Source organism: Bombina bombina, chromosome 7 (assembly GCF_027579735.1).
Source record: "Bombina bombina isolate aBomBom1 chromosome 7, aBomBom1.pri, whole genome shotgun sequence".
Lineage (NCBI taxonomy): Eukaryota > Metazoa > Chordata > Amphibia > Anura > Bombinatoridae > Bombina > Bombina bombina.
In genome coordinates this window covers 53,201,412-53,216,994 of record NC_069505.1, presented here as the reverse complement: position 1 = coordinate 53,216,994, position 15,583 = coordinate 53,201,412, and the positions used below count along the sequence as shown (strand labels likewise).

At 43.8% G+C, this 15,583-nt stretch overlaps 1 protein-coding gene across 2 annotated transcripts in view; it reads left to right on the top strand.

Moving 5' to 3' along the window:
• LOC128665868 (pre-mRNA-processing factor 39) overlaps positions 1 to 15,583 on the top strand; it is a 727,810-nt gene that overhangs the window by 705,449 nt on the left and 6,778 nt on the right. For both annotated transcript variants that reach the window (XM_053720108.1, XM_053720111.1), the window contains exon 20: positions 11,025 to 11,169. In XM_053720108.1, coding sequence (XP_053576083.1) covers positions 11,025 to 11,169 — 145 coding nt within the window. The remainder of the gene's footprint in view (positions 1 to 11,024; positions 11,170 to 15,583) is intronic.

Here is a 15,583-nt window from a genome sequence, read left to right as displayed (position 1 = left end):
AATCTTTTTTCTGACAGTTTTCTGTTCTCTCTCACTGCTGTGTGTGAGGGGGGAGGGGCCGTTTTTTGGCGCTTTTGCTACGCATCAGATATTTCAGTCAGCAGCTCATTGTATTTCCTGCATGATCCGGTTCATCTCTACAGAGCTCAGGGGTCTTCACAACTTATTTTGAGGGAGGTAATTTCTCTCAGCAGAGCTGTGAGAATTATAGTTGACTGAGATAAAAAACGTTTATTCTGTAATTTGTTTCCTGCTTTCAGAATTTGTTATCTTTGCTAATGGGATTAAACCTTTGCTAAAGTTGTGTTGTTTACAAGGATTGAGGCTATAACTGTTTCAATTTATTAATTTTCAACTGTCATAGATCTTCTGTGCTTCTTAAAGGCACAGTACGTTTTTAATATTATCTAATTGAATTGTATTCCAAGTTGTAAGTTTATTTGCTAGTGTGTTAAACATGTCTGATTCAGAGGATGATACCTGTGTCATTTGTTGCAATGCCAAAGTGGAGCCCAATAGAAATTTATGTACTAACTGTATCGATGCTACTTTAAATAAAAGTCAATCTGTACAAATTGAACAAATTTCACCAAACAACGAGGGGAGAGTTATGCCGACTAACTCGCCTCACGTGTCAGTACCTGCATCTCCCGCTCGGGAGGTGCGTGATATTGTAGCGCCGAGTACATCTGGGCGGCCATTACAAATCACATTACAGGATATGGCTACTGTTATGACTGAAGTTTTGGCTAAATTACCAGAACTAAGAGGTAAGCGTGATCACTCTGGGGTGAGAACAGAGTGCGCTGATAATATTAGGGCCATGTCAGACACTGCGTCACAGGTGGCAGAACATGAGGACGGAGAACTTCATTCTGTGGGTGACGGTTCTGATCCAAACAGACTGGATTCAGATATTTCAAATTTTAAATTTAAACTGGAAAACCTCCGTGTATTATTAGGGGAGGTGTTAGCGGCTCTGAATGATTGTAACACAGTTGCAATACCAGAGAAATTGTGTAGGTTGGATAAATATTTTGCGGTACCGGCGAGTACTGAGGTTTTTCCTATACCTAAGAGACTTACTAAAATTTGTTACTAAGGAGTGGGATAGACCCGGTGTGCCGTTCTCTCCCCCCTCCGATATTTAGAAAAATGTTTCCAATAGACGCCACCACACGGGGACTTATGGCAAACGGTCCCTAAGGTGGAGGGAGCAGTTTCTACTTTAGCTAAGCGTACCACTATCCCGGTGGAGGATAGCTGTGCTTTTTCAGATCCAATGGATAAAAAATTAGAGGGTTACCTTAAGAAAATGTTTGTTCAACAAGGTTTTATATTGCAACCCCTTGCATGCATTGCGCCGATCACGGCTGCAGCGGCATTCTGGGATTGAGTCTCTGGAAGAGAACATTAGTTCAGTTACTCCTGGACGACATTACGGACAGGCTTAGAGTCCTTAAACTAGCTAATTCATTCATTTCGGAGGCCGTAGTACATCTTACTAAACTTACGGCGAAGAATTCAGGATTCGCCATTCAGGGCACGCAGGGCGCTGTGGCTAAAATCCTGGTCAGCTGATGTTACTTCTAAGTCTAAATTACTTAATATACCTTTCAAAGGGCAGACCTTATTCGGGCCCGGGTTGAAAGAGATTATCGCTGACATTACAGGAGGTAAAGGCCATGCCCTGCCTCAGGACAAAGCCAAAGCTAAGGCTAGACAGTCTAATTTTCGTTCCTTTCGTAATTTCAAAGCAGGAGCAGCATCAACTTCCTCTGCACCAAAACAGGAAGGAGCTGTTGCTCGCTACAGACAAGGCTGGAAACCTAACCAGTCCCTGGAACAAGGGCAAGCAGACCAGGAAACCTGCTGCTGCCCTAAAACAGCATGAATTGAGGGCCCCCGATCCGGGATCGGATCTAGTGGGGGGGCAGACTTTCTCTCTTCGCCCAGGCTTGGGCAAGAGATGTCCAGGATCCCTGGGCGCTAGAGATAATATCTCAGGGATACCTTCTGGACTTCAAATACTCTCCTCCAAGAGAGAGATTTCATCTGTCAAGGTTGTCAACAATCCAGACAAAGAAAGAGGCGTTTCTACGCTGCGTACAAGAGCTCTTGTAATGGGAGTAATCCATCCAGTTCACGATCGGAACAGGGACAGGGGTTTTACTCAAATCTGTTTGTGGTTCCCAAAAAAGAGGGAACTTTCAGACCAATCCTGGACTTAAAGATCCTAAACAAATTCCTAAGAGTTCCATCGTTCAAGATGGAGGACTATTCGGACAATTTTACCTATGATCCAAGAGGGTCCAGTACATGACCACTGTAGATTTAAAAGATGCTTACCTTCACAATACCGATTCACAAAGATCATTACCGGTACCCTAAGGTTTGCCTTCCTAGACAGGCATTACCAGTTAGTGGCTCTTCCATTCAGATTGGCTACAGCTCCAAGAATCTTCACAAGGTTCTGGTGCTCTTCTGGCGGTACTAAGACCGCGGGGAATCTCGGTAGCTCCATACCTAGACGACATTCTGATACAAGCTTCAAGCTTTCAAACTGCCAAGTCTCATACAGAGTTAGTACTGGCATTTCTAAGGTCACATGGATGGAAGGTGAACGAAAAGAAAAGTTCACGTCGTTTCCACTCACAAGAGTTCCCTTCCTGGGACTCTTATAGATTCTGTAGAAATGAAGATTTACCTGACAGAGGACAGGCTAACAAGACTTCAAAGTGCTTGCCGCACCCTTCATTCCATTTAACACCCGTCAGTGGCTCAATGCATGGAGGTAATCGGCTTAATGGTAGCGGCAATGGACATAGTACCCTTTGCACGCTTACACCTCAGACCACTGCAACTGTGCATGCTAAGTCAGTGAATGGGGATTACTCAGACTTATCCCCTTCTCTGAATCTGGATCAAGAGACCAGAAATTCTCTTCTATGGTGGCTTTCTCGGCCACATCTGTCAGGGGATGCCATTCAGCAGACCAGACTGGACAATTGTAACAACAGACGCCAGCCTTCTAGGTTGGGGTGCCGTCTGGAATTCTCCTGAAGGCTCAGGGACAATGGAGTCAGGAGGAGAGTCTCCTGCCAATAAACATTCTGGAATTGAGAGCAGTTCTCAATGCCCTCCTGGCTTGGCCCCAGTTGACAACTCGGGGGTTCATCAGATTTCAGTCGGACAACATCACGACTGTAGCTTACATCAACCATCAGGGGAGGGACAAGAAGCTCCCTAGCTATGATGGAAAGTATCAAAGATAATTCGCTGGGCAGAGTCTCACTCTTGCCACCTGTCAGCAATCCACATCCCGGAGTGGAGAACTGGGAGGCGGATTTCTTAAGTCGTCAGACTTTTCATCGGGGGAGTGGGAACTCCATCCGGAGGTCTTTGCCAAATACTTCGACGTTGGGGCAAACCAGAGATAGACCTCATGGCGTCTCGACAGAACGCCAAGCTTCCTCGTTACGGGTCCAGATCCAGGGATCCAGGAGCAGTCCTGATAGATGCCCTGACAGCACCTTGGGACTTCAGGATGGCTTACGTGTTTCCACCCTTACCCGATGCTTCCTCGATTGGATTGCCAGAATCAAACAAGAGAGAGCATGAGTGATTCTAATAGCACCTGCGTGGCCACGCAGGACTTGGTATGCAGACCTGGTGGACATGTCATCCTGTCCAGCTTGGTCTCTACCTCTGAAACAGGACCTTCTGATACAGGGTCCCTTCAAACATCAAAATCTAACTTCTCTGAAGCTGAACGCTTGATTTTATCAAGACGTGGGTTTTCTGAGTCAGTTATTGATACCTTAATACAGGCTAGGAAGCCTGTTACCAGAAAGATTTACCATAAGATATGGCGTAAATACCTATATTGGTGTGAATCCAAAGGTTACTCTTGGAGTAAGGTTAGGATTCCTAGGATATTGTCTTTCTACAAGAAGGTTTAGAAAAGGGTTTATCCGCTAGTTCATTAAAGGGACAGATCTCAGCTCTGTCCCTTTCTGTTACACAAACGTCTGTCAGAAGTTCCTGACGTCCAGGCTTTTTGTCAGGCTTTGGTCAGGATTAAGCCTGTGTTTAAAACTGTTGCTCCACCATGGAGTTTAAACCTTGTTCTTAATGTTTTACAGGCCGTTCCGTTTGAACCCCTTCATTCCATTGATATAAAGTTGTTATCTTGGAAAGTTCTATTTTTAATGGCTATTTCCTCGGCTCGAAGAGTCTCTGAATTATCAGCCTTACATTGTGATTCTCCTTATTTGATTTTTCATTCCGGATAAGGTAGTTCTGCGTACTAAACTGGGTTCTTACTAAGGTAGTTACTAACAGGAATATCAATCAAGAGATTGTTGTTCCTTCTTTGTGCCCAAATCCTTCTTCGAAGAAGGAACGTCTACTGCACAACCTGGATGTAGTCCGTGCTCTAAAATTTTACTTACAGGCAACTAAGGAATTTCGACAAACGTCTTCTCTGTTTGTCGTTTACCTCTGGGCAGAGGAGAGGTCAAAAAGCTCTGCTACCTCTCTTCTTTTTGGCTTCGTAGCATAATTCGTTTAGCTTATGAGACTGCTGGACAGCAGCCTCCTGAAAGAATTACAGCTCATTCTACTAGAGCTGTGGCTTCCACTTGGGCCTTCAAGAATGAGGCCTCTGTTGAGCAGATTTGCAAGGCTGCAACTTGGTCTTCGCTTCACTACTTTTTTCCAAATTTTACAAATTTGACATTTTTGCTTCATCGGAGGCTATTTTTGGGAGAAAGGTTCTTCAGGCAGTGGTTCCTTCTGTATAAAGAGCCTGCCTATCCCTCCCGTCATCCGTGTACTTTTGGCTTTGGTATTGGTATCCCCAGAAGTAATGATGACCCGTGGACTGATCACACTTAACAGAAGAAAACATAATTTATGCTTACCTGATAAATTCCTTTCTTCTGTAGTGTGATCAGTCCACGGCCGCCCCTGTTTTTAAGGCAGGTAAATATTTTTTAATTTATACTCCAGTCACCACTTCACCCTTGGCTTTTCCTTTCTCGTTGGTCCTTGGTCGAATGACTGGGAGTGACGTAGAGGGGAGGAGCTATATGCAGCTCTGCTGGGTGAATCCTCTTGCACTTCACTGTTGGGGAGGAGTAATATCCCAGAAGTAATGATGACCCGTGGACTGATCACACTACAGAAGAAAGGAATTTATCAGGTAAGCATAAATTATGTTTTTTTTTTGTTTTGTTTTTTATAAGTTGTCTTATATAATTAAATACTAATGTATGTGTTGATAATAGGTAATAATGATATATTTAGTGAACAGCTATCCGTGCCTGTGATACTGTGAAGAAAAACCAACAGAGAGGTTTTTTTTTTTTTTTTTACAAGGGTAGTTCAGCTACTAAAAATCACCTTACTTTGCCGTACTATTTACTTTTGAACAGTAATCGCCCCCTGCTCATTGGAGCTGAACTATCCACTATACATTCATCAACAAAAGTAGGGGGGGGGAAGGCTGCTCTAGAGTCTGTAATGCTACAGTCTAGACATTCATCCCAAAATAACTTAGTAAGATATAGTACTTTTAAAACCACTGTTTAAGCACTCTAAGTTGAGAAGCAGAATAAGTAACTCAACAAATAACCCAACATGCAATTAATTAGCATAACTAAAGGATATCTTAAGCTTAGGCTAATTTGTCACCTGTAGCACAAACAAAAAACAGTATTAACTTTGACCTTAAATATATCTACTTAATGTTACATGTATCAGTTTTGAATATTAGTTAGCTTAATAACAGAAAAAAAATGCAATAAGCAGTTATCCAGCAGGCCTCTGTAAATATAAAACACTGCGAAAAAGAAGGCCAAAGAAATATCAAGAAGGGAGAGCAAGGGCCACAGGTTATTCCAAATGTGCAGTGTCTATAGCTGTGGGTATCCTATAGTGTCCTACTTTGCCCCATTTAGTGAGGGGGGAAGAGTGTTTGGCAATATCTTACAAGAGTGTCATCAGTTAATAGCCGTTAGCCACTCTTTTTCCCCTAGGAAGGAGACTCCCAGATGGTAGCTAGGAAACTGCTTTATATAGATAAGTCAATAGGTGTTTTTAAACCTTTTCCTATTTTGCTGCAAATGTCTGCAAATGTCTCTTGACTGTTTTATGCTGCCAATCAATAGGTAGACGCCTCTCTTGTATCAGGCTCCTCTGTCACTGGCAAGGTTAGAGAAAAAAGGGAAATGGCCCCAGAGTTCAACTGAGTATGTGCAGTTCAGCTTATAAACTGTGTTCACTTTACTTCGTTTTATTATAGTGTTAGTACCCCTCTCTAGTATACTCTACAGAGTCCACTTATTTGCGGCGGGGGGACCGCACAGCAACTCCCTCAGAACACTCTCACCTTGCCAGGCCCTTCCAAGTAAAATGATGCCCCACCCCGGTTTGTCCTTACCAGAGTCCACAATCGTCGCGGGGGGGGGGGAAACTCACGATAGAGTAATGGATCAGGGGTATTGCCCGCTGTTATTAGGCAAATTGCTGTTAGCTCCTGCAGCACTACGTCTCCCCGTAGTCCAGCTTGCATCCCACTGCGGTCTGTATGCGCCTCACTTAGCTGGAGTGGTACTGCGGTAACAGAGGAATTCCCACTTGCCTCCGCTGTCAAAGCTGATGCAGCCGCAACAGTCCCAGGCACAGAGGACCTCCATACGCCTGTATGACTGACCCGGGAACTTATGCAGGCCGTGCTCCGGTGGAGGCTCAATATCCGAGGGCCCCTGAAAGAATATGCCGGCCCCAAGGATTTGCCTGCAGGTGTATAGGTTCTCTCTGCGGTTGCACTCGCTCCCACTAGAGTACACGCACGCCGCTGATGCCGGTTTACTTGCGACACCCGCCCCTTCCGGTCAGATCTCGATTTATGGACTTTAATACTGGAATGTGGTAAAAAAATTCTTCTTTTTATATTCAACTTGTGTTTTTTAAATATATACTCTGTAATTTTTTGGGGATTTTAGTTTTAGTTATTTTATTATAGGAATTTGTAGATATGGTTTATTCAACTACAATTACTATATTTTGAAAGAGGGTGTTAGCGCCATTTCTATTTATTTTTTCTGTGTGTACATCTGATCCTGCAAATGCGAGATAATCTGAATTATGATTTGGTCAGTGTGTTTCCTAGAAATAACAATCCTAAAATGGTTCTGTCTTTGAGACCCCTAAAGCTTGAAAAACAATTCAAAATCATTATCTGCATTGTTAATCTTGTGATTATATAATCAAAATAATTTAATGCATAAAATTTAGGCATGTGCATTCGTGATATTCCAAGAACGGAAACTAAAGCTAGTGTAAAGCCGGATATCTTGAAGCGTACATAAGGGTTAAAGCAGTGTAATTTCGTCGACTAAACTAGACTAAAATGAGTATAAAACTAAAGAAATTCTGATGACTAAAAATAACGACTAAAACTGAAATGGCATTTTAGTCAAAAGATTATGACTAAAACTAAATCACAATTTGCCTGACAAAAACATTTTATGCAAGGTGTTATAATTAATCCATATCTAATTACTGCTCTTTTGTAAAATTTACGAAACTTAATTTGATTACATTTAAGATAAAGACATGTTATATACCACAACTGTTAAATCTGTATTGCATGTTCAAACCTTAATACCATAAATAAAACAGGTTAATAAACCTTTACTCCAGGAGTATATAATGAGTTTGGAAGTTCTAGAGCAGTGGTAATATCGTTGCCGAAAGTTTTTTCGAATCTGTGAACAATAAATTGATTCTTCCTATAGAAATAAGCATAACCCACGAGTATGGGTTTATTTTATGCTGTGCCTGTGCTAGCTGCAGAAACTTTTAGTTGTGTTGAATTACTTGATACTTGTATTAATTATTCACAGAGAACTGTGAAAGTTTTTATATTGGGTAATATGTGCAATACAGCCAATACAGTTTACAGTTTTGTTTTGTTATATTTTAAAGTTGCACTTCTGTTTGTTTATGAAACTTGGTTTTATTTGATTTTAAGTTTAATAAAGACGTTATATATCACAACGGCTAAATCTGTGTCTGTATTGCATGTTTAAACCTTAATACCATAAATAATAACAGGTGTTATGTTTACTCCTGGAGTATATAATCAGTTTGCAAATTATAGAGAAATGCTTAAATAATGCATTACACTTTAACTAAACCCCTTAGATTTTAGTAGACTAAAATCTACTGGAGAATAAGACGACTAAAACTAAAAAAATTCAGATGACTGAAATACGACTAAAACTAAAATGGCATTCTTCTTCATTCTCTTGCTATCTTTATTTAAAAAGCAGGAATGTAAAGCTAAGGAGCCGACCCATTTTTGGTTCAGAACCTGGGTTATGCTTGCTTATTTGGTGACTAAATGTAGCCCACCAATAAGCAAGCACTATCCAGGGTGCTGAACTTAAAATGGGCCGGCTCCTAAGCTTTACATTCCTGCTTTTTAAATAAAGATAGCGAGAGAATGAAGAAAAATTGCTAATAGGAGTACATTAGACAGTTGCTTAAAATTGCATGCTCTATCTGAATCATAAAAGGAAAAATATTGGGTTTAGCATCCCTATTAACCCCTTAATGACCGCAGCACTTTTCCATTTTCTGTCCGTTTGGGACCAAGGCTATTTTTACATTTTTGCGGTGTTTGTGTTTAGCTGTAATTTTCCTCTTACACATTTACTGTACCCACACATATTATATACCGTTTTTCTCGCCATTAAATGGACTTTCTAAAGATACCATTATTTTCATCATATCTTATAATTTACTATAAAAAAATTATAAAATATGAGGAAAAAATTGAAAAAAACACACTTTTTCTAACTTTGACCCCCAAAATCTGTTACACATCTACAACCACCAAAAAACACCCATGCTAAATAGTTTCTAAATTTTGTCCTGAGTTTAGAAATACCCAATGTTTACATCTTCTTTGCTTTTTTTGTAAGTTATAGGGCCATAAATACAAGTAGCACTTTGCTATTTCCAAACCATTATTTTTCAAAATTAGCGCTAGTTACATTAGAACACTAATATCTTTCAGGAATCTCTGAATATCCATTGACATGTATATATTTTTTTTAGTAGACATCCCAAAGTATTGATCTAGGCCCATTTTGGTATATTTCATGCCACCATTTCACCGCCAAATGCGATTAAATACAAAAAATCGTTCACTTTTTTACAAATTTTTTCACAAACTTTTGGTTTCTCACTGAAATTATTTACAAACAGCTTGTGCAATTATGGCTTAAATGGTTGTAAATTCTTCTCTGGGATCCCCTTTGTTCAGAAATAGCAGACATATATGGCTTTGGCGTTGCTTTTTAGTAATTAGAAGGCTGCTAAATGCCACTGCGCACTACACGTGTATTATGCCCAGCAGTGAAGGGGATAATTATGGAGCATGTAGGGAGCTTCTAGGGTTAATTTTAGCTTTAGTGTAGTGTAGTAGACAACCCCAAGTATTGATCTAGGCCCATTTTGGTATATTTCATGCCACCATTTCACCGCCAAATGCGATCAAATTAAAAAAAACTTTAAATTTTTCACAATTTAGGTTTCTCACTGAAATCATTTACAAACAGCTTGTGCAATTATGGCACAAATGGTTGTAAATGCTTCTCTGGGATCCCCTTTGTTCAGAAATAGCAGACATATATGGCTTTGGCGTTGCTTGTTTGGTAATTAGAAGGCCGCCAAATTCCGCTGCATTTCACACGTGTATTATGGCTAGCAGTGAAGGGGTTAATTATGTAGCTTGTAGGGAGCTTGCAGGGTTAATTTTAGCTTTAGTGTAGAGCTCAGCCTCCCACCTGAAACATGAGACCCCCTGATCCCTCCCAAACAGCTCTCTTCCCTCCCCCACCCCCCAATTGTCCCCGCCATCTTAAGTACTGGCAGAAACTCTGCCAGTACTAAAATAAAAGCTATATTTGGGCTTTTTTTGTGTTTTTTTTTAGCATATTTACATATGCTGCTGTGTAGGATCCCCCCTTAAGCCCCCAGCCTTACTGATCCCCCACCAAAGAGCTCTCTAACCCTCCCCCTCTGCCTTAATGGGCGCCATCTTGGGTACTGGCAGCTGTCTGCCAGTACCCAGTTTAGTGAAAAAATTTGCCTTTTTTTAAAAAAAAAAACCCTTTTCTCTGCAGTGTAGCTTCCCCCCCCCCAAGATCAACCCCCCACCCCTTCCACATCACTTAGCTGTTTTATTTACAGCTTTCAAAAAGTAATTTGTTTGTACTTTTTAAACTTTAATTTTCTGTAGTGTAGCGGTTCCCTCGCCGCTCCCGCCCCGTGCACGCGCCCACCCTCCGCCCCCCGTGCACGTGCGCGCTCCCCGTGCGCGCTCCCGTGCGCGCTCCCGCCCCCCCCTCCCGCCCCCCGATCCCGCCCCCCTCCACTCCACTGGGCACATCGATGGCCGCCCACCCGCCTCCCAGCCTTGCTCCCACCCACCAACGATACCGGCCACCGATGTCCGGTGCAGAGAGGGCCACAGAGTGGCTCTCTCTGCATCGGATGGCCAAGGGGGGTTATTGCAGGATGCCTCCATATCGAGGCATCACTGCAATAACCGGAAAGCAGCTGGAAGCGAGCAGGATCGCTTCCAGCTGCTTTCCAGACCAAGGACGTACGCCACACGTCCTCGGTCATTAAGTGTATTTTTTTTGAGGACGTGTGGCGTACGTCCTTGGTCCTTAAGGGGTTAAGGATCCTGGAAACTGAGTGCTGTGTGTATGTGTGTGTTAGCAAAATTGTTGCATTAAAGTGGGGAGGAGTACACTTACCCTTCATAGACATGGGGACAGGAAATCTTATTGCTCTTTGCTCCTGCGATCGACTGAAGCTTCGTCATGGATAGGGCTCAGCGTGCATGAGAGTGTTATGAGGGCTGGTGTATCACAGACTGGTGAGGGTTGACGACCCAAGTCTCCTCCCATAGTGCTTCCCTCTTGCCTTCTCTCTTGCAGGTGGATATGGCGGCCAGTGATCCCTCATCCAGTGGCACCCCTCAACAGGATCTAGTCGCATCCAAGGAGGCTTTGGCCAGAGGGACGGCGTCCGAAGAGGGCCCTTCGACTTCAGGTTCTTCAGAGTCACAGCAGCTGGTTGGCGGTGAGTGCCATGCTGTTTATTTGTTTCAAGGGTTTTCCTCATCTTCTAGTGACTCCAGGTCAGAGAGAGCAATAGGTCCCTGGGGTTGGTGGCTATGGGGCACAAACGCATGTACAGGATGATGAAATGGTTAGTGGACAAGTCAGGGACAGGGAGTCTGGTGAGTCCGTAAGTAGGGACAAGTCCAGCAGGGTCTTCGGGGCAGGCTTCTCAACCTCAGAGGCGACGGTAGGTAGCGCTCCGCTGCCGGGGAGTCGCAAGGTGGCAGCGTAGGGTGATATCTACCCTTGTGCCGTTTACAGTCTTCATGCCCACTTAGAATCAAAATTGGTCAAGAAGATTCATGGGAAGTATGTAAATATTTTCGAGTTGTCTCCTGAGGTGTATAGGCAGAAGGAGATGATGGAGGATGGCACGGGCCCAAAGAAATAAAAGAGGCCCGATTTTTTCGACGAGTGGCAGAGGTGTTTCAGGGGGCTGGCATTGTGCTATATCGAGAGATGGCCTGAGAGAGCTGGTGCAATTATAAAATATATAGACACTATAGACTGTATACATTGTAAGTATCATGAAGAGGCAGTACAAAATGTCCTTCAGACGGAAGATGGTGGGTAATCCCAAGCTTGATTTCGCATCCATTGACATTCTTTTTTGGGCACATTTGGGGCCTAAAAGCATAGTGCCCCTAGTCCCGGGGGCCAGCAGCCCCTTCATTTTTGATGGTCAGTCTCAGGAGTTTGTTGGAAATTCCAGGACCGACAGTGGGTCCATCTGTTTATTTTGGCACCAGTGTAGGTATTGCAGCGGTACCCACCCAGGAGACGATTGCAGCAGGAAGAAGGACTCTCAGAATGACAGAATTGGACCAAAGAGTGCTTTTGTGGGTAAGGGCAGGAACGCAGCTGAAGGTGGCTGCAAATGAACCATGGCTGGCTAGCTATCCAAATAGGCGAGCAGATTGCTTGCTTCAGGATGGGTTGCGCAATGGTTTTCTTATTCCACTTTCCATGGGGGTACGGGGATCTTTGGTGCTGCATAATCTAAAATCGGCCTACCAGTCTCCGGAGGCGGTGCGGGAAAAGAAGGGTAAGGAACTGGTGTTGGACAGGGTAGCTGGCCCTTTTAGGGAGAGACTGATTCCGGGGTTGGTGACCTTGACTCAGGAAAGAGGGGGCCAGTTTCGCTTGATCCAACACCTTTCTTTTCTTAAGGGTTCTTCAGTAAACAATGCCATTTATCCTGAGTTGGCCTCAGTGCATTACCAATCCTTCAAAGAGGCCCTCACGTTGATGCAGAAAGTAGGCCGGGGTACCCTTATGGCCAAGCTCGACATGGAGGCGGCGTTTTGCCTGCTTCCACTTCCCCATTCTTCCTTTCGGTTGATGGGCTGCTGGTTCGAGGGTTCCTACTATTTGGACAGGGCCAATAGATGGGTGTCTCCATTTCCTGTGCCTATTTCGAGGCCTTTAGCTCATTTCTACAGTGGTTTTGGAAGCGCATGCTAACGTGATAGCGCACTGTCTGGATGATTTTCTATTGGTCGGTCGCCCGTGCTCAGACGAATGTGTTGCTTTAATGGCTGCGCTAAGGTCCGTGATGTCTATGTTTGGGGTGCCCTTGACAGAAGATAAAACCCAGGGTCCTTGTACTTGCCTCACTTTCCTAGGCATTGAGATTGACTCAGTGGCAATGGAATGCTGATTACCAGCTGACAAGGTGAGGCGTATGCTGACGGTGGTTAGAGCATCTGCCTCAGCGCCTTCATGTTCCCTCAAGGAATTGCAGTCCTTGTTGGGCCTGCTGAAATTTTGCTGGCTGGGTCATCTCTTGGGGGAGAGTTTTCCAGAAAAAGATGGAGCATCAGTTGAAAGGGGTGACGTCTTCATCCACCCGCATTCGGATGTCGGACGATATCACTACGGATCTTCGGATATGTTAACAGTTATTGGAACAGTTTAATGGGATCAGTGTTTGGAGGACCGAACCTACCTCGAATCTGGCATTACACCTGCTAACAGATACTGCGGGATTTCACGGATACAGAGCCTACCTTGAAGACGAGTGGAGTGCAGAACCTTGGCCGCATTTGTGGATTGCCCGTGGCTTGAACAAGAACTTGTGTCTCCTTGAGTTGTTTCCCATAGTAGTGGCCATTGAGCTATGGGGTCAATGACTGAAGAATCACACTGTAATCTTCTGAAACGATAATCCTCAGTATGGTTTATGCAGTCAATCGGCTGTCTGCGTCTTTGGTGGTGCGATACCTGCAGCAACTGGGGTTGAGATGCCTGCAGTTGAATATAGATTTCAGAGCCTGCCATGTCCCAGGTGTGCAAAACGTAGTGGCAGACACTTTATCTAGTTTTCAATGGGAATTGTTTAGGGCCGCCGCTCCCAAGGTTGCTCTGCAAGGTTATCCCTGTCCTTTGTTTCTTTGGCAGATGGCGTTCATTCTTCCCGCTGATTGTGGCGTCCTTAGCCCCAATGACATGGGCCACGTATGTGAGACACAGGCAGGAGTGGGTCAGTTTCTGTCGGGCACATGGTAGTTTTTCCATGGCATGCCATCAGGTGATGTTATTAGACTGGTTAGCAGGGCTGACAGGTAAGTCGTCTCGTTCTTCTGTGAAGTGTTCCAGTTGAGAGACGACTGAGAGTGTGGGGTCGATCTGAAGTCCGTCAGAGGGATGTCAGGGAATGTCAGGATCCCATAAGCTCTGTTCGTACCCAGGAGAGGAGTGCAGCATTGCTGGTGACCCCCTTGCTGGACCCTGCCTGGGATTGAACCATGGGCTCTAGGCTCAGAGTGTAGTTTGCTCTGTCTGTGCCACTGGAGGATGTTTACTTGCATGTGGATTCTACCCAATCAGGGAATTGCTCTCTGACTACTTATTGAGCAGCCTTCACTGCTTGATTTGGCATTGAGGTCTATCCAGTTCCTGCTTCCTGTTTGTTACTGGACTTCCTGCTGGGGACTTTACCCAAGTTTGGATACTTGCTGCCTGCCTTTGAACCTTGGACTGACCTTGTCTCTGCATTTGTACTACTACTTTGACTTTCCCTGTTGCAGTTTCCCAGGTCCAGTACCTTATTGCCTGCTGTGCCTATGTGTTAATCCTGTCTCCAGCACTGACTTTGCTTCTGCTTGCAGCTTGTATTCAGCACATTGTATTTATTTGATTAGCCCAGAAGTAGGCCTTTCAATACTTGGCTGTTGTCTGTCTGAACTTGCACATTAACATCAGTTATATTGGTCTGTACAGTTTTCTTCTTTTAACCCTCATTTGTACCTGTTTTCCAGTATAAACTATTTCTTGCTATTTGTCTGTATAACCTTCTCCTAATAAACAAGACTGTTGTATATATTTGAGTCTCCAGTCTATTGCAATCTGCCCTGTAAATTCTGTGATAATTTTCATTATTTTTGGAATATTAGTTTGTGGCTTCTGGGAGTATAGGAGCATGATAGACAGTCTCCCAAACCACACACAGGCCCTCTGTCTCCCCACTAATCCTGTGGGCCAAGGGTTTGAGTGCCAGTTCGAATAGTAGGTGGTATAGGGGACATCCCTGCCTAGTGCCTCTTTGAAGTACAAATGGTATGGAGGGTGTATCGTTGATTAATATCGCCGTTTGTGGTTCTTTATAGATAGTGTGGATGGCATTTAGAAAAGGCCCTAGTATTCCAAAGTTGTCTAGGGTGGTATTGAGGTGATCCCATAATATCTTATCAAACGCTTTTTCCGCATCTACAAGTACTAGACATGCCTCTTCTAGTGTGTTTGAATGTTTGTTAGATTTAATCCAGTAGTGGGTTAGAATGAGCTGTAGCTTCCTCATATTGACTACTGAGGATCTACCTTTTATGAATCCTGTCTGGTCTTTGTGTATGATTGTGGGTAGGATGTCTGTTAATCTGTTGGCCAGTATTTTGGTAAACAGTTTGTATTCCGAGTTAAGTAAGGAAATGGGTCTGTATGAGGATGTTAATAATGTGTCTCTGTCAGGTTTGGATATGATGTTACATTTGCCTCTGAAAATCTGTTCAATGTCCTTACAGTGCCCCCCTAATATCCCATTAAAGAGTGCAGCTAAGGTGTCTGTTATTTCTTACTTCATGAGATTGTTGAACTCTCCTGGGAACCCGTCCGGAACCCAGAGTTCTGGGGTTGTCATGTTCCTTGTTCAGAGGAGAATTGACTGGTATTTCGGGGCTGGACTGATGGTATGTCGGCGGGATCAGACTGATATACTATAGGAAAGTTTTCCTCTGTGAAAAGCACAATTGGGCAGAAAGAAGCTACTACCAGATGGCAACCGGGCCATAGAACAAGCTATTGATGCTGCTGTTCGTTCCTGGCAGACTGCTTCTCATTCTGTTTTGCATATGTAAATATGACCCTGGGGATAGTCT